The sequence below is a fragment of the Anolis carolinensis genome, chromosome 2 (genome assembly GCF_035594765.1).
Source record: "Anolis carolinensis isolate JA03-04 chromosome 2, rAnoCar3.1.pri, whole genome shotgun sequence".
NCBI classification, from domain to species: Eukaryota; Metazoa; Chordata; class Lepidosauria; order Squamata; family Dactyloidae; genus Anolis; species Anolis carolinensis.
In genome coordinates, this window is record NC_085842.1 from 306026177 (window position 1) to 306047924 (window position 21748).

Sequence of the window (21748 nt, forward strand, 5' to 3'; positions counted from 1 at the left end):
GGCCTTTATTTTTAGTGGAAGAAATTCAAAATAGGCTCCTTTGAAAAAGGTAGCATTCTTCCAAGCAGATGCATCTGTCACCTTGTTAGGAAAAATGCAGGGATTTCCTACCTAATCCTTTCCATGTCTGGACACCTACATGGGATAATTGTGACTAAGCCAGTTTAGTCTGACTTGAAATAGGTATATTAAGCAAGCGCATTGTCAAATTTAAATATTCACATTTCAAACACTGTCTTGAAGTCCGAGCGCAGGTTGGATTCCCATCAGATCATGATTCTAGGAATGCTCTCTTATTCTGCAAAAGACTATTTGGAGCAGCACTTCTAACTAATATGTGTATGCACATCTTTAAATTGCTGCAGATGTTAATAATACTTTAATGCCACAAACTCAAAGGATATCAAATGGGATGTATTAAACCATTGTTGCATATGGTAGCGCTGATGGGGATTGCTGAAAGTAAAGAACACCTGCAGATGAACTCCACTTGTTATTTTGTGGAAATACTGCTGAAGAGAATTGTATTGTCAACTAAAGTGGTTTCAGAATTAGATATTTTAATAAATACATATTTTAGCACCTGGAAAGAGTGGAAAGAGTTGCAAGAGCCTTTATTAGGGTTTCTCACTTATACTTTGCATAATTTTAAAAGCATGTTAAAATACAAATCAAGATCCTAAAAGATATAAATGCTTAATCAGTTGAGATGCTATATGTCTCTGACAAGGCATCTCTGATTGATAAGCTGTTCCCTATTTTTTTTTTTAAAGTAGTACTCTTCTTGAAGAGAATATTCAGTTTCTGCAATATGCACGTAATGAATACTGCCCTCTGACTGTTGATATCTTCTAGCCCTCAACTCTGTATTTTAAATGCTTACAGCTTGTGTGTCCCTGTGCTTCCTAGCCCATTTTTTTTCTTTTTGGGGAGAATTTACTAGCATTCAATATGTTTGGTACATAAAGCAAAGTTAAACTATTAGGGAATAATTTTCATCCAAGATGCTATCTTATGTCGAAAGGAAAGTTCACATCTACTGATGGACAAGTGATAAGTGTAGATTACTGAACATCCTGTACTATTTTTTTAAAAGGAGTAGGGTGTGCTTTAATTAGAAAGGTACTAAAGGGCATTAAAGGATTAGCCAAGGATGACTCCTCCCATATGTTCAGTAGCGTTGTGGCGCTGTGCAGAAATCCATTTGCACAGAAATCATTTGAATGGTTATTAAAGCTGTACCAAGAATTGTTAGGCTATTTTCTATTAATATCCCACAAACATTATACTAGACCAAAATTTCCTTGTCTTAAAGAAATTATAGGGTATGTAGATAGGCTACAAAAGCCTATTAGTCATGTATTAAATTTCACTCAAATCATGCATATCCACCTACATAAAGATTTAGAGTGGTGCTATTGTAAACCTAGAAGTAAAATTGCCTACTTATGTGATCATAGGGCATCTTCCAAGTGCCCTCCAAACCTAGATGCATTTCTATGATCATTTTTAGTTTGTAAGTCTTTTCAGCCAACTGGTTTGAGTACTGGACTATGACTGTCACTAGTGTTCGATTCCCCTTTCAGCCATGGAAACCCACTTGGTCACATTGGGCAAGTCACACACTCTCAGCCCCAGGAAATTCCATATGAGGTCACAACAATGCATTTTTCTCCCAGTGTGTTGCATTTCTGACTTCTCAAACCAGCTGTTTTATCACTTGCCTTTTTGCCATGGTTTTGTTTCCCATTACCAGTTTTTTTCTGAAGCCCATGAAGCCTGATCCAGGGATGCTTAGTGAGTGCAAACACCTGCCAGGAAGAGAAAATAAGCTTTTGTAAATTAATAGCATCACCTTGCATCTGCTCTTAACCTGGATAAGAGGTACCAGTTTAGAAGGAACCCTGGTGCTTTGGATTATTTTCTTACTGGAAGGGCAAAACTAACAAACCTCTACTGTTCTATACTTTAATGCACAACCTTTTGCCTCTGATGCATCTCACTGAACAATTTCTGGGCATGATCTTAGTAATGCTTGCTAAGGTCAGGAGGCTTGTGCTTTTCCCCCCGTCCCAGCACATCCTGGTCACTGTTTCTGATCTGTTTCTGAATGGAGGGACTTGCCACTATGGACAGTACTTACTGTTTTATACATGGAGGCTGCCCATTCAAAGCTTAGAATTGTTGTATTGGATGAAAACTTGCCATTAAATTATTATAGAGCCCCGCTTTATCATAACCAGTAGCAGCCAGCTGGCAGTTTCCACGTTTGTGGAGAAACGAATTCATGCCACATTTTAGCAGCAGCTAGATTGAAAAGAGCTCTCCAAGGTATTAGAATACGGTTCAGCACTTCATAGAACTTCTTTGAAGCTTGGATTCATACGTCTATTGATAACTGCTGCCATTCACTAGCATTTGCTTAAAGATATCCTGACATAGGAAGGTATATTGACTTCTGCGGTGGCTTGTTCTGCAGCCAGAAAAAAAATACATACCATTAGGGAAGATCATTAGTTTAAGGCAGTGGTTCTCAACCTGTGGGTTCTCAACCTGTGGGTCCCCAGCTATTTTGGCCTACAACTCCCAGAAATCCCTACCAGTTTACCAGCTGTTGAGATTTCTGGGAGTTGAAGGCTGAAACATCTGGGGACCCACAGGTTGAGAACCACTGGCTTAAGGCTTTTTCTTATAATTTGAAATCTACAACAGCAAAAAATAAGCTTGCTCTGCCAATACAGGACAACTCTGTATGTTTTAAGACTCATACATTGCATTTGTGCAAACTTATCTATCTCCTTCGATTATTCTTCATAGAAACCTTTTTTTTCCAGCCGCCTCAACATCTGTTGTCCTGTGCTGGATATGCTCTACTTTGTTGATAGCCTTCCTAAATTGGGCCAAGATCTGAACATAACCCACCCATGGTGACCTCATACCACTATTTCTCTTCATTTGGGTCCTATAGTTTTGTTGATGTGCCTATAATTGCATACAACTGTTTAGATGTCACATTGTACAGGTGATCCAGTCTTGTGCATTGGTACCACTGTTTTGTAGGTTTTAGATTTTTTTACATTGTACATTACAAACTAGTTTAATTTCTTCCTATCAATTTCTTCCTACCAGTTTTCTGCACTGTCCAGGTTTCAAACCTGGACAGAAAAACTGGAAGTACAATGCCATGGATGATTCAAGGGAGATATTGACAATCTGGAATGTGCCCAGAGGAGGGCAATTAAAATGATTAAGGGTCTGGAGAACAAGCCTTATGAAGAGCGGCTTAAAGAGCTGGGCATGTTTAGCCTGCAGAAGAGAAGGCTTTCTGCCCAGAGTGTGGTTGAGGCTCCTTCTTTGGAGGCTTTTAAGGAGAGGCTGGATGGCCATCTGTTGGGGGTGCTTTGAATGCAATTTTCCTACTTCTTGGCAGGGGGTTGGACTGGATGGCCTATGAGGTCTCTTCCAACTCTATGATTCTATGATTCAGATGACAGTATTCCAATGTACATTTGCCATAAATTCTTCAGTGGCCATCTGCAATCCATCTAAGCGCTTGAAAGAGCACATCAGACTGAAATCCAGTGCCCTGTGGGATATAACAATGTTAATAGATGAAAAGATTGATTCCTTTTTAATGAAGAATCCTATCATTCCATCTGCTATCTCTTTGCTTCCTGTCTAGCCAACATGATTTGCTGACCCATTTCACTACATGGATGTAATCAATTGGATCCTACCACTTAACCAGAGCAACATATCCACCAAGTAGACTCCATTTACTTATTCGTGCCTCTGTGTCTCAAAACAAAGAAAACTAACATTGTCTTAATATCTATCGTGACTCTTTTTTTAAAAAAAATGGAAATTGGCTTAAGGTATTAATATAAAAAGTAGGTAGCTGCATCTAATGATTTTTTCCTCTGAGTAATCTGAACCATCTGCCTCTGGATACTAAGGACTTCACTGCCTTAATCCAGATTATGGCTGACAAACTGTTTTTGGCATACAGTTTTCGCTAGCACGGTGCCCTTCACCAGCTTCTCCAGGACTGTAGGAAATTCCATTTGCCGACTAGTTTATTCTTTTCTTTCGTGGTGGTGTTTCCCCCTGTTTATCGGTCGTATTCCAAATTTGTTGTTCAGTGTGCGAGGAGGGCATTTCTGAAGGCAAAAGAAGAAGAAAATGGCTTTCCTAATGAAAAGCATGCTGAGCAACCAGGTGAAAAATTTGGGACTTGGAGGAGGGGGCGAAGAAAAAACAGAGGATGCCGCTCCAAGCGACCCGGCTGCAGCAGCCGGAATGACCAGGGAAGAGTATGAGGAGTATCAGAAGCAAGTCATCGAAGAAAAGTAAGTGCACTGCCTCGTATTGTCTGCACGTAACCGACTCAGATGGTCACAGTTCACAAGGGACTAAAACCACAGGGAGGAGATGGGGGCTCTCTCCATGCTATTGACTCTCAAGGAGCTCCTTTGATATCTCCCTCCTATTATAAAATGACATCCTTGCATTTAAATTTTCTTTCAGCAGATTTTTAGGAAAAGGAGACGTAACTATCCCAGATACTTTCTCTATAACAAGTGAAAAATGTGATATATTTGTGCTTAGTGTTTCACGCTGTCTCTAGAATAGACTTTCTGAAAATAGTTTGTGTGGATAAATTTTGTCTTCTCCTTCCTCAGACAGATCTTCAAATTTTATTTCTATAAACTGATTTAATTGTGTGACCTTTTTCTTTTTATAGAAAACATAGAGCTAACGTTCCATGTTACATGAGTTTGCTTAAATTGTATAAACAGCTTAAGTTGACCTCCTTTGCCACCAAGATTCAAGGCCCTTATGCAAAAGAATAAATAAAATGGAAGTGTCTTTCTTTTCTTTTACCAAAACCATTCGTAAATGATCATTGCAAGTATTTTTGTTTCCCTTCCCATCTAATAAGCTCCATATTTGTTTAAAAAGCAATTGCTAGTTTCAAGTTGTATACACATGTTTTTTCTCTCTTTAAAATTGATTGCCAAATAATTGTAATAATATCAAGAATCTATGTGTCGGATAATGCAGAACATCACAAAAAAATTCCATGAAAATATAGCAGCCCATCACTAATAGTGCGGCCACAAAAGCAATTGTAATTTCAAACCTCCGCTACATCATTTCACTAATGATCAATTACATAATGGTCGGCTAAATCCCACATCTAAGATGATTATGGGTGAAAGGTTAATGACCTATGGAATTTAAGACATGCTGGGGCTATATTTAGAAGTAACTGGTTTGTGACGTGGACTTGGAAACGTATAGCATCTGAAGTGCAACTTTTTAATATTTGGAACTCAGTTGATAGCAATGATGTTTCTGGGGTGGCATCCGTTCAAAGCCTGGAATGAGCAGATTCTGCATATAATGAGGACTCCTTTCAATAATGCCTTTAATAATGCAATTGCATTCAAACCTAAATTGTGTTTCCTCTAAGCGGAAACCAGAATTAATGTGCTTTTCAAGACTGGAATTAAATGTTGTATTCAGAGCAACCTATAGAAACGTAAGCAGCTGTTACATAAATTGTTGATGAAAACAAGGGTACGTGAAGATAGCTGTAAACCCCCCCTTTTCTCCTGATAATACCCCAATTTTATAGCTGCACAGACTGAGTTTCACAAGGGTGAAATGACATGCCAAAGGTCATCCAGTGACTCAGTGGCTCAGGTGGATTTAATCCCACGTGACTCTCCTATGTTCTGTTTGTTTCCCTTATTTTGTGCATTTCCTCCATTTGTCAGTGCTCGAAGCATAGCAATAAAGTAAAAAATTAGTGAAGTGTGCAAAAGGTTAGTGAGAGGAAAAAGCCTCAAATAATATATAACCCAGTAATGAGTGTTGTCTGGCAACCAAAGTGACACAATTACAACACAAAAAAGCTTAATTGAGGCTGTAGCCACACTGTACAATTAGCGCAGCTTGACCCCACATTAACTGTCATGGCTCAATACTACGGAATTCTAGGAACTAGTTTTGTGAGGTAGTTATCCTTGTCTGTCATGGAGCTCTGGTGCCACAACAAACTCCAAATCCCAGGGTCCCAGAGGATGGGGTTACCACTGTTGCAATACTATCAAACTGCTGTAATTTTGCAGTATTAGATGGCATCTGAGGCTGTATCTATACTGCAGAATTAATGCAGTTTGACACTACTTGAACTGTCATGATTCAATGCTATGGACTCATAGAAGCTGCAGTTTGGTGATGCACCATCACTCTGGCAGGCGAGACTTAGCCTTTGTATAAACAGAGCCTTTTATACAAAGGCTTTGTATAAGCCTTTGTATAAAACTACTCCTCTCATGGTTCCATAGCATTGAGCCATGGCACCAATTCTATGGTGTAGATGTACCCTGTGTTTCATATTGATTCATTTTTGTCACTGAACTATTTTTGAGTGACTTTGTTACATGCTAATAGAGATCCACATTGCCACTAACTAACTTTTTTGGACTACAATAATGTTTGTGTGGTAGGGGAAGTTTGGGAGTTGCAGTCCCAAAAGTGACTTTGTCAAGATCTGGTGCAGCATCTAACATCCAACAGTGACCAAACAGATGCCACAAAGAATCCCAATCTCACCAGGTAGTGTTCATTAGTAGTCTGCAAAGGCAAGGAACCTGTGACCTCAACCTAGTTGCAAACTCTGTTTGCTTTGCCTTCAGTTCCATCCATCATTGGCCTGTGGCCCACAACAGAATACTCCAGACCATGCAAAGCTTTCCTACCTCAAAACACTGCCTCCAAACATGAAAGTGTAGCTCAACCATGGGAAATGTGCAATCCTCCACATGCTGTTGGACTCTGGTTTTTATTAGCCAATGGTGAGGAATGATAGAAGTTCAAGTTGTAGAAGGCTAGATGGTCCCCATCCTTGGTTTAAAATAGCAAACCCAATGTCTGCAATTTGCTTTGTGCACCTAAGAAGAGTATGATATGATATGTACTGATTCTCAAGAAGGAAATCATCTGGGTTCAACATATTTGAAAATCACTAACCACACGGACAACCAGTTTTGACAAACCCATGGAAGGGGAAGGGTGCATCTACAATGTAGAATTAATCCAGTTTGACACTATTTTAAGTGCTGTGGTTCAATGCTGTGGAGTCCTATGAATTATAGGTACAAACACTTTTAGACAGAGAAGGCTAAAGGCCTTCTGAAACTACAAAGTCCATGTTTCTATCGCATTAAGGCATGGCAGTAAAAGTGTCAAACTGCATTAATTGTGCAGTGCAGATACACCCAAAATGATGTAATATACCATACTTATCAATCTCACCTCCATATTTATTTTCTTGTATCCCATTTATCGCAGATACCATTTGCTCAGGAAGAGCAGAAGGCTAAAATAGACCTTATTTTATCTATCAGACCTTGCCCCTAGGATTGCATACATGTTGAAATCCTGACCTGTGTCAAATTTAAGACATTTTATGGCTTTATCCAAAAATGTGTATTCTAACAATTATATCAACCTTGATATTTAGTATTTTTTTCTGTAATTTGGAAGTCTTTTATAATCTGAGGCCATCAGCTCTACTTAGCCTATGTAGAAACATGCCTGGCCCTTGTTCATGTGTAGTAAACAGGGCAATCATGAAGCAAAAGCAGAAGAAGGAATGCTCCTTTGCTCAATCCTAACATTTCACACAGATTACACCATGGCCTTCTACATGTCACAGATGAAATCTGGATATTTGGCCAAGTAACATCCAAGTGTGGTCAAAGTGGCAAAATGGATTAATGGGGATGAAGACATAAGCCAGGAAAGGCTGCAGCAGTTTGCTTTTGCCTGAGTCTTCTGATGTGGGCAATATTCTGCTCTCTTCTCTTTAATGAATTGCCTCTGGTGGTGCAGCGGGTTAAACCGTTGAACTGCTGAACTTGTTGACCAAAAGGTTGGCAGTTCGAATCCGAGGAATGGGGTGACATCCTGCTGTTAGACCCAGCTTCTGTCAACCTAGCAGTTCAAAAACATGCAAATGTGAGTAGATCAATATGTACTGCTCTGGCAGGAAGGGAACAGTACTTGGTCACATGGCCTTGGAGGCGTCTGTGGACAATGCCGGCTCTTTGGCTTAGAAATGGAGATGAGCGCCAACCCCCAGAGTCAGACACGACTGGACCTAATGTCGGGAAAACCTTTACCTAAACTGCTTTCGTACTTTGACATCAAACATAAAGGCATAAACAGTTATAGGAGTGGGGCAGAATGCAAATTGTATCCCTTCTCTAAAGAACATGTGTTCAAATCAAGGCTCACAGGTTGAATCCAATCATTTTATGTGGCCCTCTGGATGCTGGGCTACAAGTTCTGTATTCCTTATCATGGACATCATGACTAGAGCTGATGTGAGTTGTGATACAGGCTGCAATTTGTTATGTTTGATCAGCATAGTGGGGTTTGAGTTTAGATACAAGGCATGTGAATATGATGTCTGACTTTAAGATGCCCTTGAACCTTTCCCTCAAGTGGTGCAGTTCATACCCACATGGCAAATAATCAAAAGGATGGGAGTTGTTGATCACTAACATCTGGGGACCCAATTTGGGTAAAAGCTAAAGAACACTGACTATGTAAAAATAATTACAGTTATCCCTCAGTATTCATGGATTCTCTGTCCATGGATTCAACGAACCTTTGAAGGCAACCATAAGGCTGTTGTGGCTCTCAATGAAAATGAGTTTGGCACCTTTGCCCAAAAGTGTCAGCGGGCTGGGCAAGGAGGTAGAAGTCTTTCCTATATTTGCTGTGGCCAGTTAGCATTGATGTGTGAAAGCAATCAATGTGCTTACCAAAAATCAGTTTCCCTGAGTTTAAAACTCTCCCTGAGAAAATGGCTTTTGTTACAGATACTGTAGCAAGGACACTGGTATTAATAGACAGACAGACAGACAGACAGACAGATTTTCTTGTTCAGAGACTGTAGCTGTAAACCCAGTCAGCAAGGGAAAGGGTTGCAGCTGTGCACAAAGGTTGGTGCACATGGGATTGGAGAGATCAGAAGAGAACTGAGCAGCACTTCAGAAATATTTGTATAGTAGAAGGATGTGCAGAGCGAGTTTTGAACATGTCTACCTGTCCACTCAGTAGAAATGTCTGGTGCTGGCTTGACAGCTGAGGTGGTCAATTAAATGATGGATGAATTAGCCCTTGCCTTCCTCTCAGGATGAGAGTGTGTGATTTACCCAAGGCAATCCAGTGGATTTTTATGGCTGAGTGGTGATTTGAACCCTACTGCCCTAGAAGCCTAGTCCAGCACTCAGCCCACAACACCATGCTGGATCTTCTGGACCTTCCATTCAACCCTGGTGCAGTAATTACTTGTTGCCACCCATACACATGAGATGTGAAAGGGAGACTGGAATAATCCTATATATACATGGGGATTCTGGCTGGGGAATCATGGTCAAATCACATCTCTCTAGCATAGCATTTCTCAACCGGGGGGTCGCAAAGGGAGTTCAGAGGAGTTGGCAAAGACCAGTATTTTCTGTTGGTCGTGGGGGTTTTGTGTGGAAAGTTTGGTCCAATTCTGTCATTGGTGGGATTCAATGGACTCTTTGATTGTGGGTGAACTATAAATCCCAGCAACTACAACTCCCAAATGTCAAAGCCTATTTTCCCCAAATTCCACCAGTTTTCAAATTTTGTCATATTGAGTATTTGTGCCAAGTTTGGTCCAGATCCATCATTGTTTGAGTCCACAGTGCTCTCTGGATGTAGGAGAACTACAACTCCCATATTCAAGCTCAATGCCCACCAAACCCTTTCCTGTTGGTCATGGGAGTTCTGTGTGCCAAGTTTGGTTCAATTCCATTGTTGGTGGAGTTCAGAATGCTCTTTGATTGTAGGTGAACTTTAAATCCCAGCAACTAAAACTCCTAAATGACAAAATTATTCCCCCCCCCCCAACCTCACCAGTATTCAAATTTTGGCGTTTCAGCTATTTGTGCCAAATTTGGTCCAGTGAATGAAAATACATCCTGCATATCAGATATTTACATTACAATTCATAACAGTAGCAAAGTGAGTTATGAAGTAGCAAGGAAGCTAATTTTATGGTTGGGGGTCACCACAACATGAGGAACTGTATTAAGGGGTCACAGCATTAGGAAGGTTGAGAACCACGGCTCTAACACGTGCCCACTGCTTCTTCTTAGAATCATAGAGTTGGAAGAGACCACGTGGGCCATCTAGTCCAACCCCCTGCCATGCAGGAAAGCACAATTGAAGTATCCCTGACAGATGGCCATCCAGCCTCTAATTTAAAAGTTTCCAAGGAAGGAGATGTAAACATTCCCTCACCAATTTTTATTTCAAAATCCCCACAATTGGAATAAGCTAAAAATCTACCATAGGATAGAGGTGAGAGCTACCTACTGATGACTTGTAGCTTCCACATCAATGAGATGGTGACCTGCCTTAGATTTTATTTTGAAGGCATTATCCAAGGGGTTGATCCATATCTGTAAAATAAGTAGCTTTTTGGATAACTCTTTTAAAGGCGAGACTGAACTCTGGAATGAGTTTGCCATTCCACTGAAATGGAAGGAAGCCTCATACTACCCAACTGTCCCAATTTAGCAGAGACAGTCCTGATTTTCAGCTGCTTTTAAAATGTCCCAGTTTTTTCCTCTTTCCACTTCCTCTCTTTATCCTCCTCTTACTTCACTTGCAAGCTGGGTTAGGGTGCAAATGTAGCTTGCAGTCCATTAACTCAGCATGGAGGAGAGGAGGAGGCAGAGCCTTGTCCTTCCCAGTAGACTCAGGTGAAAGCAAACTGCTGCAGCCGGTCTTAACTTGTGTGGCTTCCTTATTGCTGTATTACCATTATGATTACAGTCTGATATTGCTTGGCCACAAGCATCCCAACCTTCATCTGTGAAATGTTGGAGGGTTCCCACTGTATCTACCTCACTTATGTGAGGTTGGGCTGTGGCGCAGGCTGGCTGGCAACCAGCTGCAACAAATCACTCTGACCAAGAGGTCATGAGTTCGAGGCCCGCCCATGCCTGTGTCTGTCTCTGTTCTATGTTATGGCATTGAATGTTTGCCTTATATGTGCAATGTGATCCGCCCTGAGTCCCCTTCGGGGTGAGAAGGGTGGAATATAAATACTGTAAATAAAATAAAATAAATAAATTATGTGTGCTGGTCCCAAGCCAAACTGGAACAATAGCATGTCAAGCTGTAATGTAATTCTTAAAGTAGTATTTGCTGAACATTGTAATGGTGAGAGTAGACATTATGAAGCCAAGTCCAGAGACAGGCAACTCTTCTAGTAGATCTTACCTGATTCTTACCTTTAAAGCCCTAAATGGCTTGGGTCCAGACTATTTGATGAACTGCATCTCCCACTATAGGACAACTTGGACAGTGTGGTCATTGGAGGAGGCCCTGCTCTCAGTCCCACTCCCGTCCCAAGCATGGCTGGTGGGAACGAGAGAAAGGGTCTTCTCCATGACTCACTGGCTTACGAGGAGGAGGAATAGATGGTAATACTATCATTATACCTCTAATTTGTAGCTACTATCCGTATCTGTGCCCTGTTCGCCCCACCAGCTCAATGGACATCTTGAGCAATGCTCAACCTATTTGCCCCCAAGGAACTGGGAATGCTTCTGTTTGATGCTTGATGTTTTGTTTTATATCTGATATAACAGGTTGCGTTTTTAATTTAATTTTAGTTAAGTCATAATCTGTTTTTATATGTTGGGTTGTCAATTTTTGTTATTATGGGTGAACTGCTCTTGTTTGCCTTTTATGTTTGGAATCTGCCCTGGGTCCCTCTGGTGAGATAGGATGGAATATAAATAAATAAAGTTTATTATTTTTAGGGTGTCTTTATGTAGGTTCTGGACAGCCTTCCTTTGGAGGTGATTTACCCTTTATTCTTTCTGTACCAATTCAAAGGTTGGATTAGATAGTTTATGAGATCTCCTCTATCTCCATGAGTATATCTCCATGACTATGCTATTATTATGGCTTGGCATTGCATTATTTGTCATTGCTCTGTATTCAAGGACCCTGGGATCTGTAGTTTGGCAAGGTATCCAGAATTATCTGTTGGAGAGCTCTAACCCACTCCTCTTACTACAATTCACCTTACTATAAATCCTAGTATTCTGTAATGTAAACAGTTGAAATAGTAGTTAAAGTGGTACCTACCTACCAAGCAGCTATAACTGTTATAGTGTACACATGCTCTTACCAGCCAGTAGTAGGGTGTTCAGTTTATGGTTACAAAGCATTTTCTTTTTGCTTTTAGAATGGAAAGAGATGCAGCCTTTGCACAAAAAAAGGCTGAGAGGGCTGTCCTGAGGGTCCATATGCGAGAGAAGTACAGACTTCCAAAGGTAAGAAACTTTTCTAAAGTAACATATTGTTGCTGTTGTTATATTCCTTTATATTCCACCTTTCCTCTCCCCTACCAATGCAGATCAAAAACCGACAGAAACCGTCATTTTAGCATGCATGCAGTAAGATTCCCACATCTATAGGGGATATGCTCTTAGCTGGACCTCAGTTATATAAAACTACAGATAGGTCATGGACCATTGAATTAATTCTGGTCCCAGCATGCCACAGAGTTGCAGTGGAGGACCTAGAGATTCAGAGATAGATATCATCTCGAGGAATTTGTTAGGATCCCCAACACAACTCTATAGTTACTTCTGGCTGAATTATATTATATAATTGTCTTCAGGTGCTAGGAAAATCCTAGAGAGACCTGAGTGTGGGTGAAACCACAGATATGGGTGCTATGTTTATGGGAGTCTTACTGTGTACCCCACAGAGTTAAAACATTTGAAATTAATTAAATGAATATTTTTAAGAAACAAAATAGAAATTGGAAGTTTTCACTTGCTGGAAGAAGAAGAACAAGGAAAGAGGCATCCTAGCCTTGCCTGAAGACTGGAAGCAGCCACCAAGAAGTCCCTTTCCATCTTTCCCACCAAGCAGGGAAATGGGATAAATAAAAGGGCCTCCCCCAAAACGTTTGGCACTTGAATTAGTGAATGGGTTCATGTAGCACATTTATGTCTTACATTTCATACAACTGTTATTTAGCCTCATATGGTAACTTGGGAATCCTGAGACTTTTGAGGGGCTGTAAGTCCCCAAACTCTGCTTTATGCATGCTTCAAGGATATGGACCTCCTTTCGCAGAGAGACTAGACTGGTTCACTCCAAGCTGTCTTCCCAGTGGCAGGCAAAGAGGTGTTTTCAATAGTTTGGTGATTGCTCATGGGAAAAAGCTTTTAATGGTGTTGTATATTATCTCAACTTTTTTACTTTTTGTGTTTACTTCTCTCTATATTTTAATAATAGATTCATGTTTTATGTCACTCTCACCAATTTGGGATCATACTGAAGTTTCCAGGCCAAACCTGAGACCAAGGGACATCCCCTGGTGATGTCCATAAGTATTATATACAGGGTGTTTGAAAAAGAACTCCCTAGTTTTAAGTATAATTACATTAAAACTAGGGAGTTCTTTTTCAAACACCCTGTATTAAGTGCCAACCAAAGTTGCCCACAGCTTGTCATTCAGATAGAACACATGAACACAAATACACAAATACCTTATCTTCCTGTTTGAAAGTTAAAATAGAAGCCTTTGCTAAAAGGACTGTTTCCAGGTGTGATAAGAAATATATTAATCAGGCCGATTTTCTTCTAGCCAGAAATGAATACAGAGCAGAGTGGGAGGTGAGCCCTGGCACTACAACAACTGTAAGGGAAGAAAAGGAAAAGGAAGCCAACTTCTCTAGGAGATGTAATTCTGTGGTTAAGTTGTGTGATTATTTTTACCTGAAAGAACACCTCTCTAGGAACTCTCAATTTTTCCGTGCAATTCTGTGATTAATGTCTGATGAAACATGATGTCGGATATCTAATGTATAGGAGGAATTTCCCCAGCATTGGCCATGATTCAACCTCTGTTAAACATTTGTATCGTACTACCTTGGCAGCTACCTCTCCACAAAAGTCAATATTGACATTGAAATACAACACCATCTTAGCTCTACTCCAGAAACATTATTTTTGTGGCAGAAACTGTGCTAAATTGGTGGAGACTCAAAAAAAACAAAATGTGTTATATAATATATATATAGCATGACATCGTCTGATGGAAGCTGGCTGGAAAGTGTTCATGAATCTGTGGGTGAGTTGGAGTCTGAGGAGGAGACTTTGCTAGTACCCACATTCCAGGAGAGGCGAAAGGAAACAGAGCAGAGACATTGTTCAGTTAGATTAGCTGCCAGAAATGCAGCTGAGTAATTAAGAACTGCCCTAGCAGCTGTGTGGGGACCCAGGGCTATAAAAGCAGAAGCAGGTGCAGCCAGCTCTTGCTGGTAACAAACTGACTCTAATGCCTTCACTCTCTGTGTGTGCCTGCTCCAAGTCTGCATCTGGATTTATGCCTGTTTCTTTGTCTGAAGTAAGACTTCCTGGCTTTCTTTTGCATTATTTCACTGAATGTACTGCACTTTATGTTTTGCTGAAGTAAAGCAGCTTTCATTTACTTACCACAGTGTCTTAAGGCTGTTCTTGAAAGACAAAACAGGACAGTATCATTGCAACTGTTCTAATCTTCTGATTAGAAGAATTAGGTGCTTGTGAAGCACCCGTAGTAGTAAATTCTAAACCATCACAACATTCTTGAAGGGCCCAGATTTTGGAAGGCTAGCACTATTTTTTACAGCTCTAGAGAGCTCTTTTTTTGCAGTGGAACTCTCTGCCCCGGAGTGTGGTGGAGGCTCCTTCTTTGGAGACTTTTAAGCAGAGGCTGGATGGCCATCTATTGCGGGTGCTTTGAATGTGATTTTCCTGCTTCTTGGCAAGGGGTTGGACTGGATAGCCCACAAGGTCCCTTCCAACTCTATGATTCTATGATTCTTTAAGTATACACCTCTGTGAGGTCTTTAGAGCCATGCATTATGGGTTGAGGGACCTGTATAATTTTCCAATTATATGTATATGATTGTAACCCTGGATTACAAATCCTGCATTTCATGATGTAAAATATAGTCACAATATTCTTAAACAATAATATATTTTTAAGTTTCTAAGGTGCTGTGATTCTCTCTTTTTGTGCATAGGTTTAAAATTCTGTCCCTCGTTAACAAATAAATTAATACCCCAGATCATTTCAAAATGAATGTCTTCATAGTGAAAACTGGAAAGAGGAATGTCTTGAAGTGGATGCCATTGAACAGGACATCTTTTGCTTTATATAAATGTGAAACATTTCATATCATCAGACCAGAACATCGCGTGACAGCAGTCTGTAGCTGAACAACACAGTGGAGTTACAGCTTGGTTATTAGGTTTTAACAGCTGGACTTAGAATCTAAGTATAGAATCTAAGTATAGATGGTTAGGCTGTGTTACTTTCTGTCTTTATTTTGTACTCTAATCATCAGCATCCAGGGCATATTAGTATGTCAGCTTCTTTTCAGAAAATATTGTTCATCAGTCGACATGTACTATAGGTGTTTGTTTAGATACCCAAGAGAGTAAGTCTGCAGCGTGGAAAAGTAGTTTTGGACTACAGGTCTAAAAATCCCCAGCCAGTAGGGCCAGTTAATTAGGACACACAATTCTTCAGAGCAGAGGACAACCTTTGACCCTACAAATATTTTTGACGATGGACCCCTAAATCCCTTACCATATATCGTACAACACTTCACAGATGGAAAGTGGAAAATATTGTGGACTGTATCTCCCATAATCCCTGACCACATACCCATCAGAATTTTCACAGGGAAACTGTGACAAATGTAGCCAAACAACATAGAATATGGTCAAGATGACAAAAGTTTTTAATGATGAAGGACACATATGCTTAGACAGGAATCATGCACTGTCTTAACAGGAATCTTGGCAGGAACACAGTGGGAGGAAACGTTCACTCTCTTCTTGAGCTTAATTTAGATTTCATTTCTCTCCTATAAGATGCTATAACATACAACTTCATGTATTTGCTGATCTTGTGGTTGTTTTTCACCAACTCTGCAAGCAATTCTTGAATCTTCTTGATCGATTCGTTATTTGGTCCTGAAGCAAGTACAATCTCGGTCTTGTCCTGACTGGGCTGAGAAAAATGACAAAACAAAATCATTGTTTATTTATTTATTTATTTACAGCATTTATATTCCGCCCTTCTCACCCCAAAGGGGACTCAGGGCGGATCACATTGCACACATAAAGGCAAACATTCAATGCCATAACATAGAACAGAGACAGAGACAAGACGCAGGCACGGGCTGGCCTCGAACTCATGACCTCTTGGTCCGAGTGATTTGTTGCAGCTGGCTTGCTTTCCAGCCTGCGCCACAGCCCGGCCTTATCAAACATAACGGGGGGAAACATGCATAGAGGTCTATCAAAATTGCCATTTGGTTTTTACTAGTTGTAGACTTTACTTTCGAGTCTTGCTCACAGCCTATAGATCATCCCTTTCCCAACTCCTGCTCCCAGCTTCATCCCAAGGTTTCACTTTCTTCTTACTCCATTCTCTGAGGTTGCATCTACACTGTAGAATTACTGCAGTTTTACACCAGTTTAATACTGTGGTGCAATCCTATGGGATTCTGGAAGTTGTAGTTTCACAAGGTTTTTAGAGTTCTAATGTCTCACCTTCTACAACACCCAGGATTGCATAGCATTGAGCCATGAGAGTTAAAGTTGTATCAAATTGATATTTTCACTAATTCCTTGGAATCTGTGGCCATGCAAAAACATAATAAAATATGTTGGATCTCTAATTACAAATGCGTAGACCATCTCCTTCAATATATTATTCATACATACAAGTCTTACCTTGGTGTTTTTAATGTGTCGCATTAAAAGGCGGAATATTAAAAAAACAATAATTGTAATGAGTAGCTCTGTACCAATAGCAGCCAACTTCTCTAGGCACCTTTTGGAAAAGACTAGGTCAGAAATACTGTGACATATTTGACAGGCTGAGCTATAAAGACTGTTAGATGGTGTGCCCATCAAAAGTTGCTCTCCTTCCTTTTCTCTTGTACGAAAAACAACAATTGTGAGAGCTGGTTCCTCACAACTGAAAATATCCTGAAATAAAAAGACTAAAGAGAGGAAGAGGGTTCCCAAGAGAAGCACATAGAAAGCGCCTGGAAGGGCCATGCTGCTGCCTTAAAAACAATTTCTCCCCCAGAAACATTTAGAATAGGAAGCCTTTAATGTAGGCGCATCAGCCAATCAGGCGTGGGGAAATTCTATGAGGTCATAAAGGGGTCTTTATGAGAAATAGTCTATGATGCCATTGATACCTCAAGGGAGGAACTAGGTCAAGGTGTGTGATGACTCATGGGCCTTGTAGTCCTGTTCCTAGTACTATTGTGGCAGATGAAGAAGAAAACATGGGATTTTCGCCGGTTCACCCAGAGCCGGAGTCTCCTCACTTGCAGGATGTTGACATTTGCCCTCAAGAATTCAGCCAAACAGGCCTTGGGCAGAACTCCCCCCCGTTTTCCCGGAGGGACAATTATAATAGAGATAGAGGAGCGAGGGAGGCTAATCGCAGGAGCCTGAGAATCGCTGCCAAACAAATGGCTGATTAGGTCTGCTTCCCTTGGGAAATTCTAAGGAGTCATGCATCTGGACAGAGTTGGGTTTCGTTTCTCGTTCTCTAGGGAAAGAGTTCTGTTGGCGGGAAAACGAGACCCAATATAGGTGTTTGTCGCAAGGGAAACTTTGCGGAGTCAATTGATCAGCTTGAGGAGAAAGATCGTGTGTGGACTTCGTAATCCCTGTTCCCTGCTTCCTGGATCAAGTTTCAAGTCTAGCCTTGTCTCATGTTTTGCCACGGACTTTGTTCATGCTTCATGTTTGCCTCATTTCAAGCCTTGGATCAAGTCAAGAATTAAGTTTAATTCCAGCCCTGTTGTCAAGCTTCATTGGACTTTAAAGACTCTGTTATTTCCCCACACTATTGCTTGGCAAGGTGTGTGTTTCGGTCAAGTGGATTAAAACTTTGAACTCTAATATCTTATATTGGACAATACATTTCTGGACTATATTTGACCTCACCTGAAAGGTCTACTTCTGAACTTTATTCTTCACTTGTTTTTATTGATTTTATATATTTCTTTAATAAAGATATTAGATAGTTTCTGGCCTCTGTGCAAGGTTATTGGTGCTCTGCAGCCTGGATCCTGACAAGGTGTAATATGGAAAGACAGCTAAAACCAGGAATATCCACCTCCTTCTAAGAACACATTTTTACACTTGTCAAGTCAGAAAGGAGACAAGCTTTCATTTCTTTAGTTCCCATTCTATATTGATCTAAACAAAAGTACATAAAATAGTATATGCAGTTTGTAAATGGATGACATTACGTTAAAGGGGCCCGGGCTGTGGCGCAGGCTGTTGAGCAACCAGCTGCAGCCAGTGCAACAAATCACTCTGACCAAAAGGTAATGAGTTCGAGACCAGCTCGGAGCCCCGTGTTTGTCTTTGTTCTATGTTAAGGCATTGAATGTTCGCCTTATATGTGTAATGTGATCCGCTCTGAGTCCCCTTCGGGGTGAGAAGGGCGGAATATAAATACTGTAAAATAAATAAATAAATAAATAAATAAATAAATAAATAAAGTACATAATTGTAGTTCATGTGTAAAAGCAATTTTGGGGGGAAGGCAGTTAGCTGTCATTTTAAAATGTATTTTAATATTTTAGTACGTGCATTGTTTTAATTCATATTGTGTCACATTTGTTGGCACGGGCTTTGAGTCCCTACTGAGAAAAAGGTGTGTTAAAATAACAATAACAACAAGAACAATGAAATACAGATAGCCTGAGAGATGAGTTTACACTAGGGCTTCCAGTACAGGAACATCCTTGATATTCCTAGACCAAAACAGGGGACAGACCCAGTGATATCGTAAAGTGTGATGCATTTACAGAATACAGTAGAGTCTCACTTATCCAACATAAACGGGCCAGCAGAACGTTGGATAAGTGAATATGTTGGATAATAAGGAGAGATTAAGGAAAAGCCTATTAAACATCAAATTAGGTTATGATTTTACAAATTAAGCACCAAAACATCATGTTATACAACAAATTTGACAGAAAAAGTAGTTCAATAAGCAGTAATGTTATGTTGTAATTACTGTATTTACAAAATTAGCACCAAAATATCACGATATATTGAAAACATTGACTACAAAAATGCGTTGGCTAATCCAGAACGTTGGATAAGTGAGTGTTGGATAAGTGAGACTCTACTGTACATATTTCTCTTTAGGAGGTTATGACAGAAACCATAAAGGGGCCATTCTTAGTTCAGGGTGAAATGAATAGATTATTCTTCCTCACCCCCATAGGGAGATGGAATAAGGAAGATTTAATCTAGACTACTTGCTTGGGTGGAGATCACCAAGAAATACCAGAAGCCATAGGTTATATTTCTAGGCTTGACACCTCTAAATATTCCTTACAGAGGCCACAGCAGTTTGCTTTACCTCAATCTGTCAAGAAGGACAAGATTCCACATATGTTTTTTCTACCCTCTTCCATCTATGTTTGCCTCATATGTTAGTAAAGTAAATATTACACAGTGCTTGCAATGCTTTTCACTCTAAGGAGACTATTTGCACTAGAAAAGTGGTTCCCAAGCTTTGGTCCTCCAGTTGTTTGGGACTTCAACTCCCAGAAGCCCTAGCCAGCTTAGTCAACGGTCAGGAATTCTAGGAGTTGAAGTCCAAAAATCTGGAGGACCAAAGGTTTGGGATCACTGCACTAGAACTATTTGATTTGAAACATCTCTGATAAGAATTCTGCTCCAATTGTACACAGAGGTTGCTATGTTTGGGGGGGGGGGGCAGTGTTGCTTACAAAATAAGTTTTTGGGGTGGGTGGGATGATATCATGGGAGATGTGGTTACAAAAATGTAGCTATGTGACTTGGCAACTCTGTATTTAATATTGTGAAAGAAATGTTTCTATAGCTTTCCAAGGTTTCTACCATGGATAAATTGTTTAAAACACTATCAATAATGCTATCAATAAAACTATGAATATTTGGTTGCTGTGTAAGTATGGCAATATGTTGACTCTGGATTTTTGTGTATAAATGGGTTTTCTATTTTTTAGGTAGGGTTCAACATAAATGAATAAATAAATAGATACGTGCTCATGCAAATCAGGCTTCACCTCGCCCTAGAAGCCCAGATGAGTAAATCGAGGCTGTCATCCTTTGGCCATAGCTTAATAAATGATTCACTAGAAAGGTCAATCCTGGTTGGAAAAGTGGAGGGTAGTAAGAAAAGAGATAGGATAACGCTGAATCAAGAAAAACATGGCTCTATGTGGGCAAGAGCTGACAAGGTGACACAAAGGTCTCTCATTCTTCTGGTCACCATACATTGACATTGATTTGAAGGCAGCAACAAGGGTTCAACACCTTGGCTACTTCATTTAAATTTCACATTCAAATCTAAAGGGGAATCACTGCCACATCAACATAGAAACCATCAACCATCACTGAACAAGATGAAGGAAAAGCTAGTATATTCTGAATAAATTAAAACATGGGGACATCGTCACACCACACAAAAGGGACACAGACAGACAATAATATTAGATAGGGACTGACTGATGAATAAGGAAACAGTTGGATGCTATAGTCCCAAAGTTTGTTGTTTGTTATCAGTTGCCATTAAGTCCACTTTGACTTATAGCAACCCTGTGCACAGGAGACATCCAAGTAACTCTTTCATCAATAACACTGCTCAGGTTTTGTAGATTTATTGTAATGGCTCTCTTGATAGAATCTATCTGTATTGTGGTCACAATCACAAGCATTATTGTCTAATCAGTCATCTTCTCACAATATGTCCCAGGGTATGCTAGTCTCAATTTAGTCATCTTGACTTCAAGAGAGAGTTAAGGCTTGATTTGCTCTTGAACTCATTCATTTGTCTTTTTGGCAAACTATGATGTCCATAGTGCTTTTGTGCATTTCAAGTGAGTACATGCAAAGTGCAGAAGAATTTCTTCATTCAGATTTGTTGACATATAACTCTCATCCCATTATCCCCCAGTAAGCATAACCATGAAGATGACATATCTGATTGGGCAGCAGGATATCAGGAATCACATTGTTCATACATAAAGCTCAGCAGCTTTCTTGCCTCTCATTTTTAAAATGTTTGCAATGCCCTTCCACTCAGATAAGTGATTACACTACTGTATTATTAATATACCTTCCCCATTTTAGCAGTCAATTTAATCCAATGGTAATATAAGCAAAATTCTAGGCCATATGACACTATGGGACAAGGATTAAAACCAAAATCATCTCACTGCATTTTTACTTATTTCATATATCTCCGAAAGTCATATTTATGCTGCTTTGTGATTCTGCTAACAAAGGTCCCCTAAAGTGGTTTACGTAATCAAGCCAGACAAAGCTTCATCAGATAGCAATAAATTAAAACTAAGCCATTCATGTTCAAAGGAGGAGAGTTAAACCTTCAATCCTTTATTTTAAAAATATTAAAAGACAAACAGAAAAAACATGCATTTTACCACCACCACCACGCTCCCCAACATCATCAGGGAAAAAGTTCCTCTTGCCTCCTTTGGGAGGGAGTTTTATAAGTGGGAATTCTATGGATGCACATTGCAAAGTCAAGCTTTTCTCAAGGAAACTTGGG

General features: G+C 40.0%; 1 protein-coding gene and 1 long non-coding RNA gene across 2 annotated transcripts in view; one reads left to right on the forward strand and one right to left on the reverse strand.

Moving 5' to 3' along the window:
- Positions 1–29: 29 nt before the first annotated feature.
- cplx4 (complexin 4) overlaps positions 30–21748 on the forward strand; it is a 55769-nt gene continuing 34050 nt past the window's right edge. Inside the window, exons 1-2 of the mRNA XM_003225941.4 lie at positions 30–4349; positions 12320–12407. Of these exons, the coding sequence (XP_003225989.1) occupies positions 4183–4349; positions 12320–12407 (255 nt within the window). The 5' untranslated portion in view covers positions 30–4182. The remainder of the gene's footprint in view (positions 4350–12319; positions 12408–21748) is intronic.
- On the reverse strand, positions 15859–17321 carry LOC107983324 (uncharacterized). The gene is made up of 2 exons (XR_001730764.2): positions 16882–17321; positions 15859–16153 (listed from the first exon to the last, which is right to left on the reverse strand). It is a non-coding gene; the product is annotated as an uncharacterized LOC107983324 (long non-coding RNA).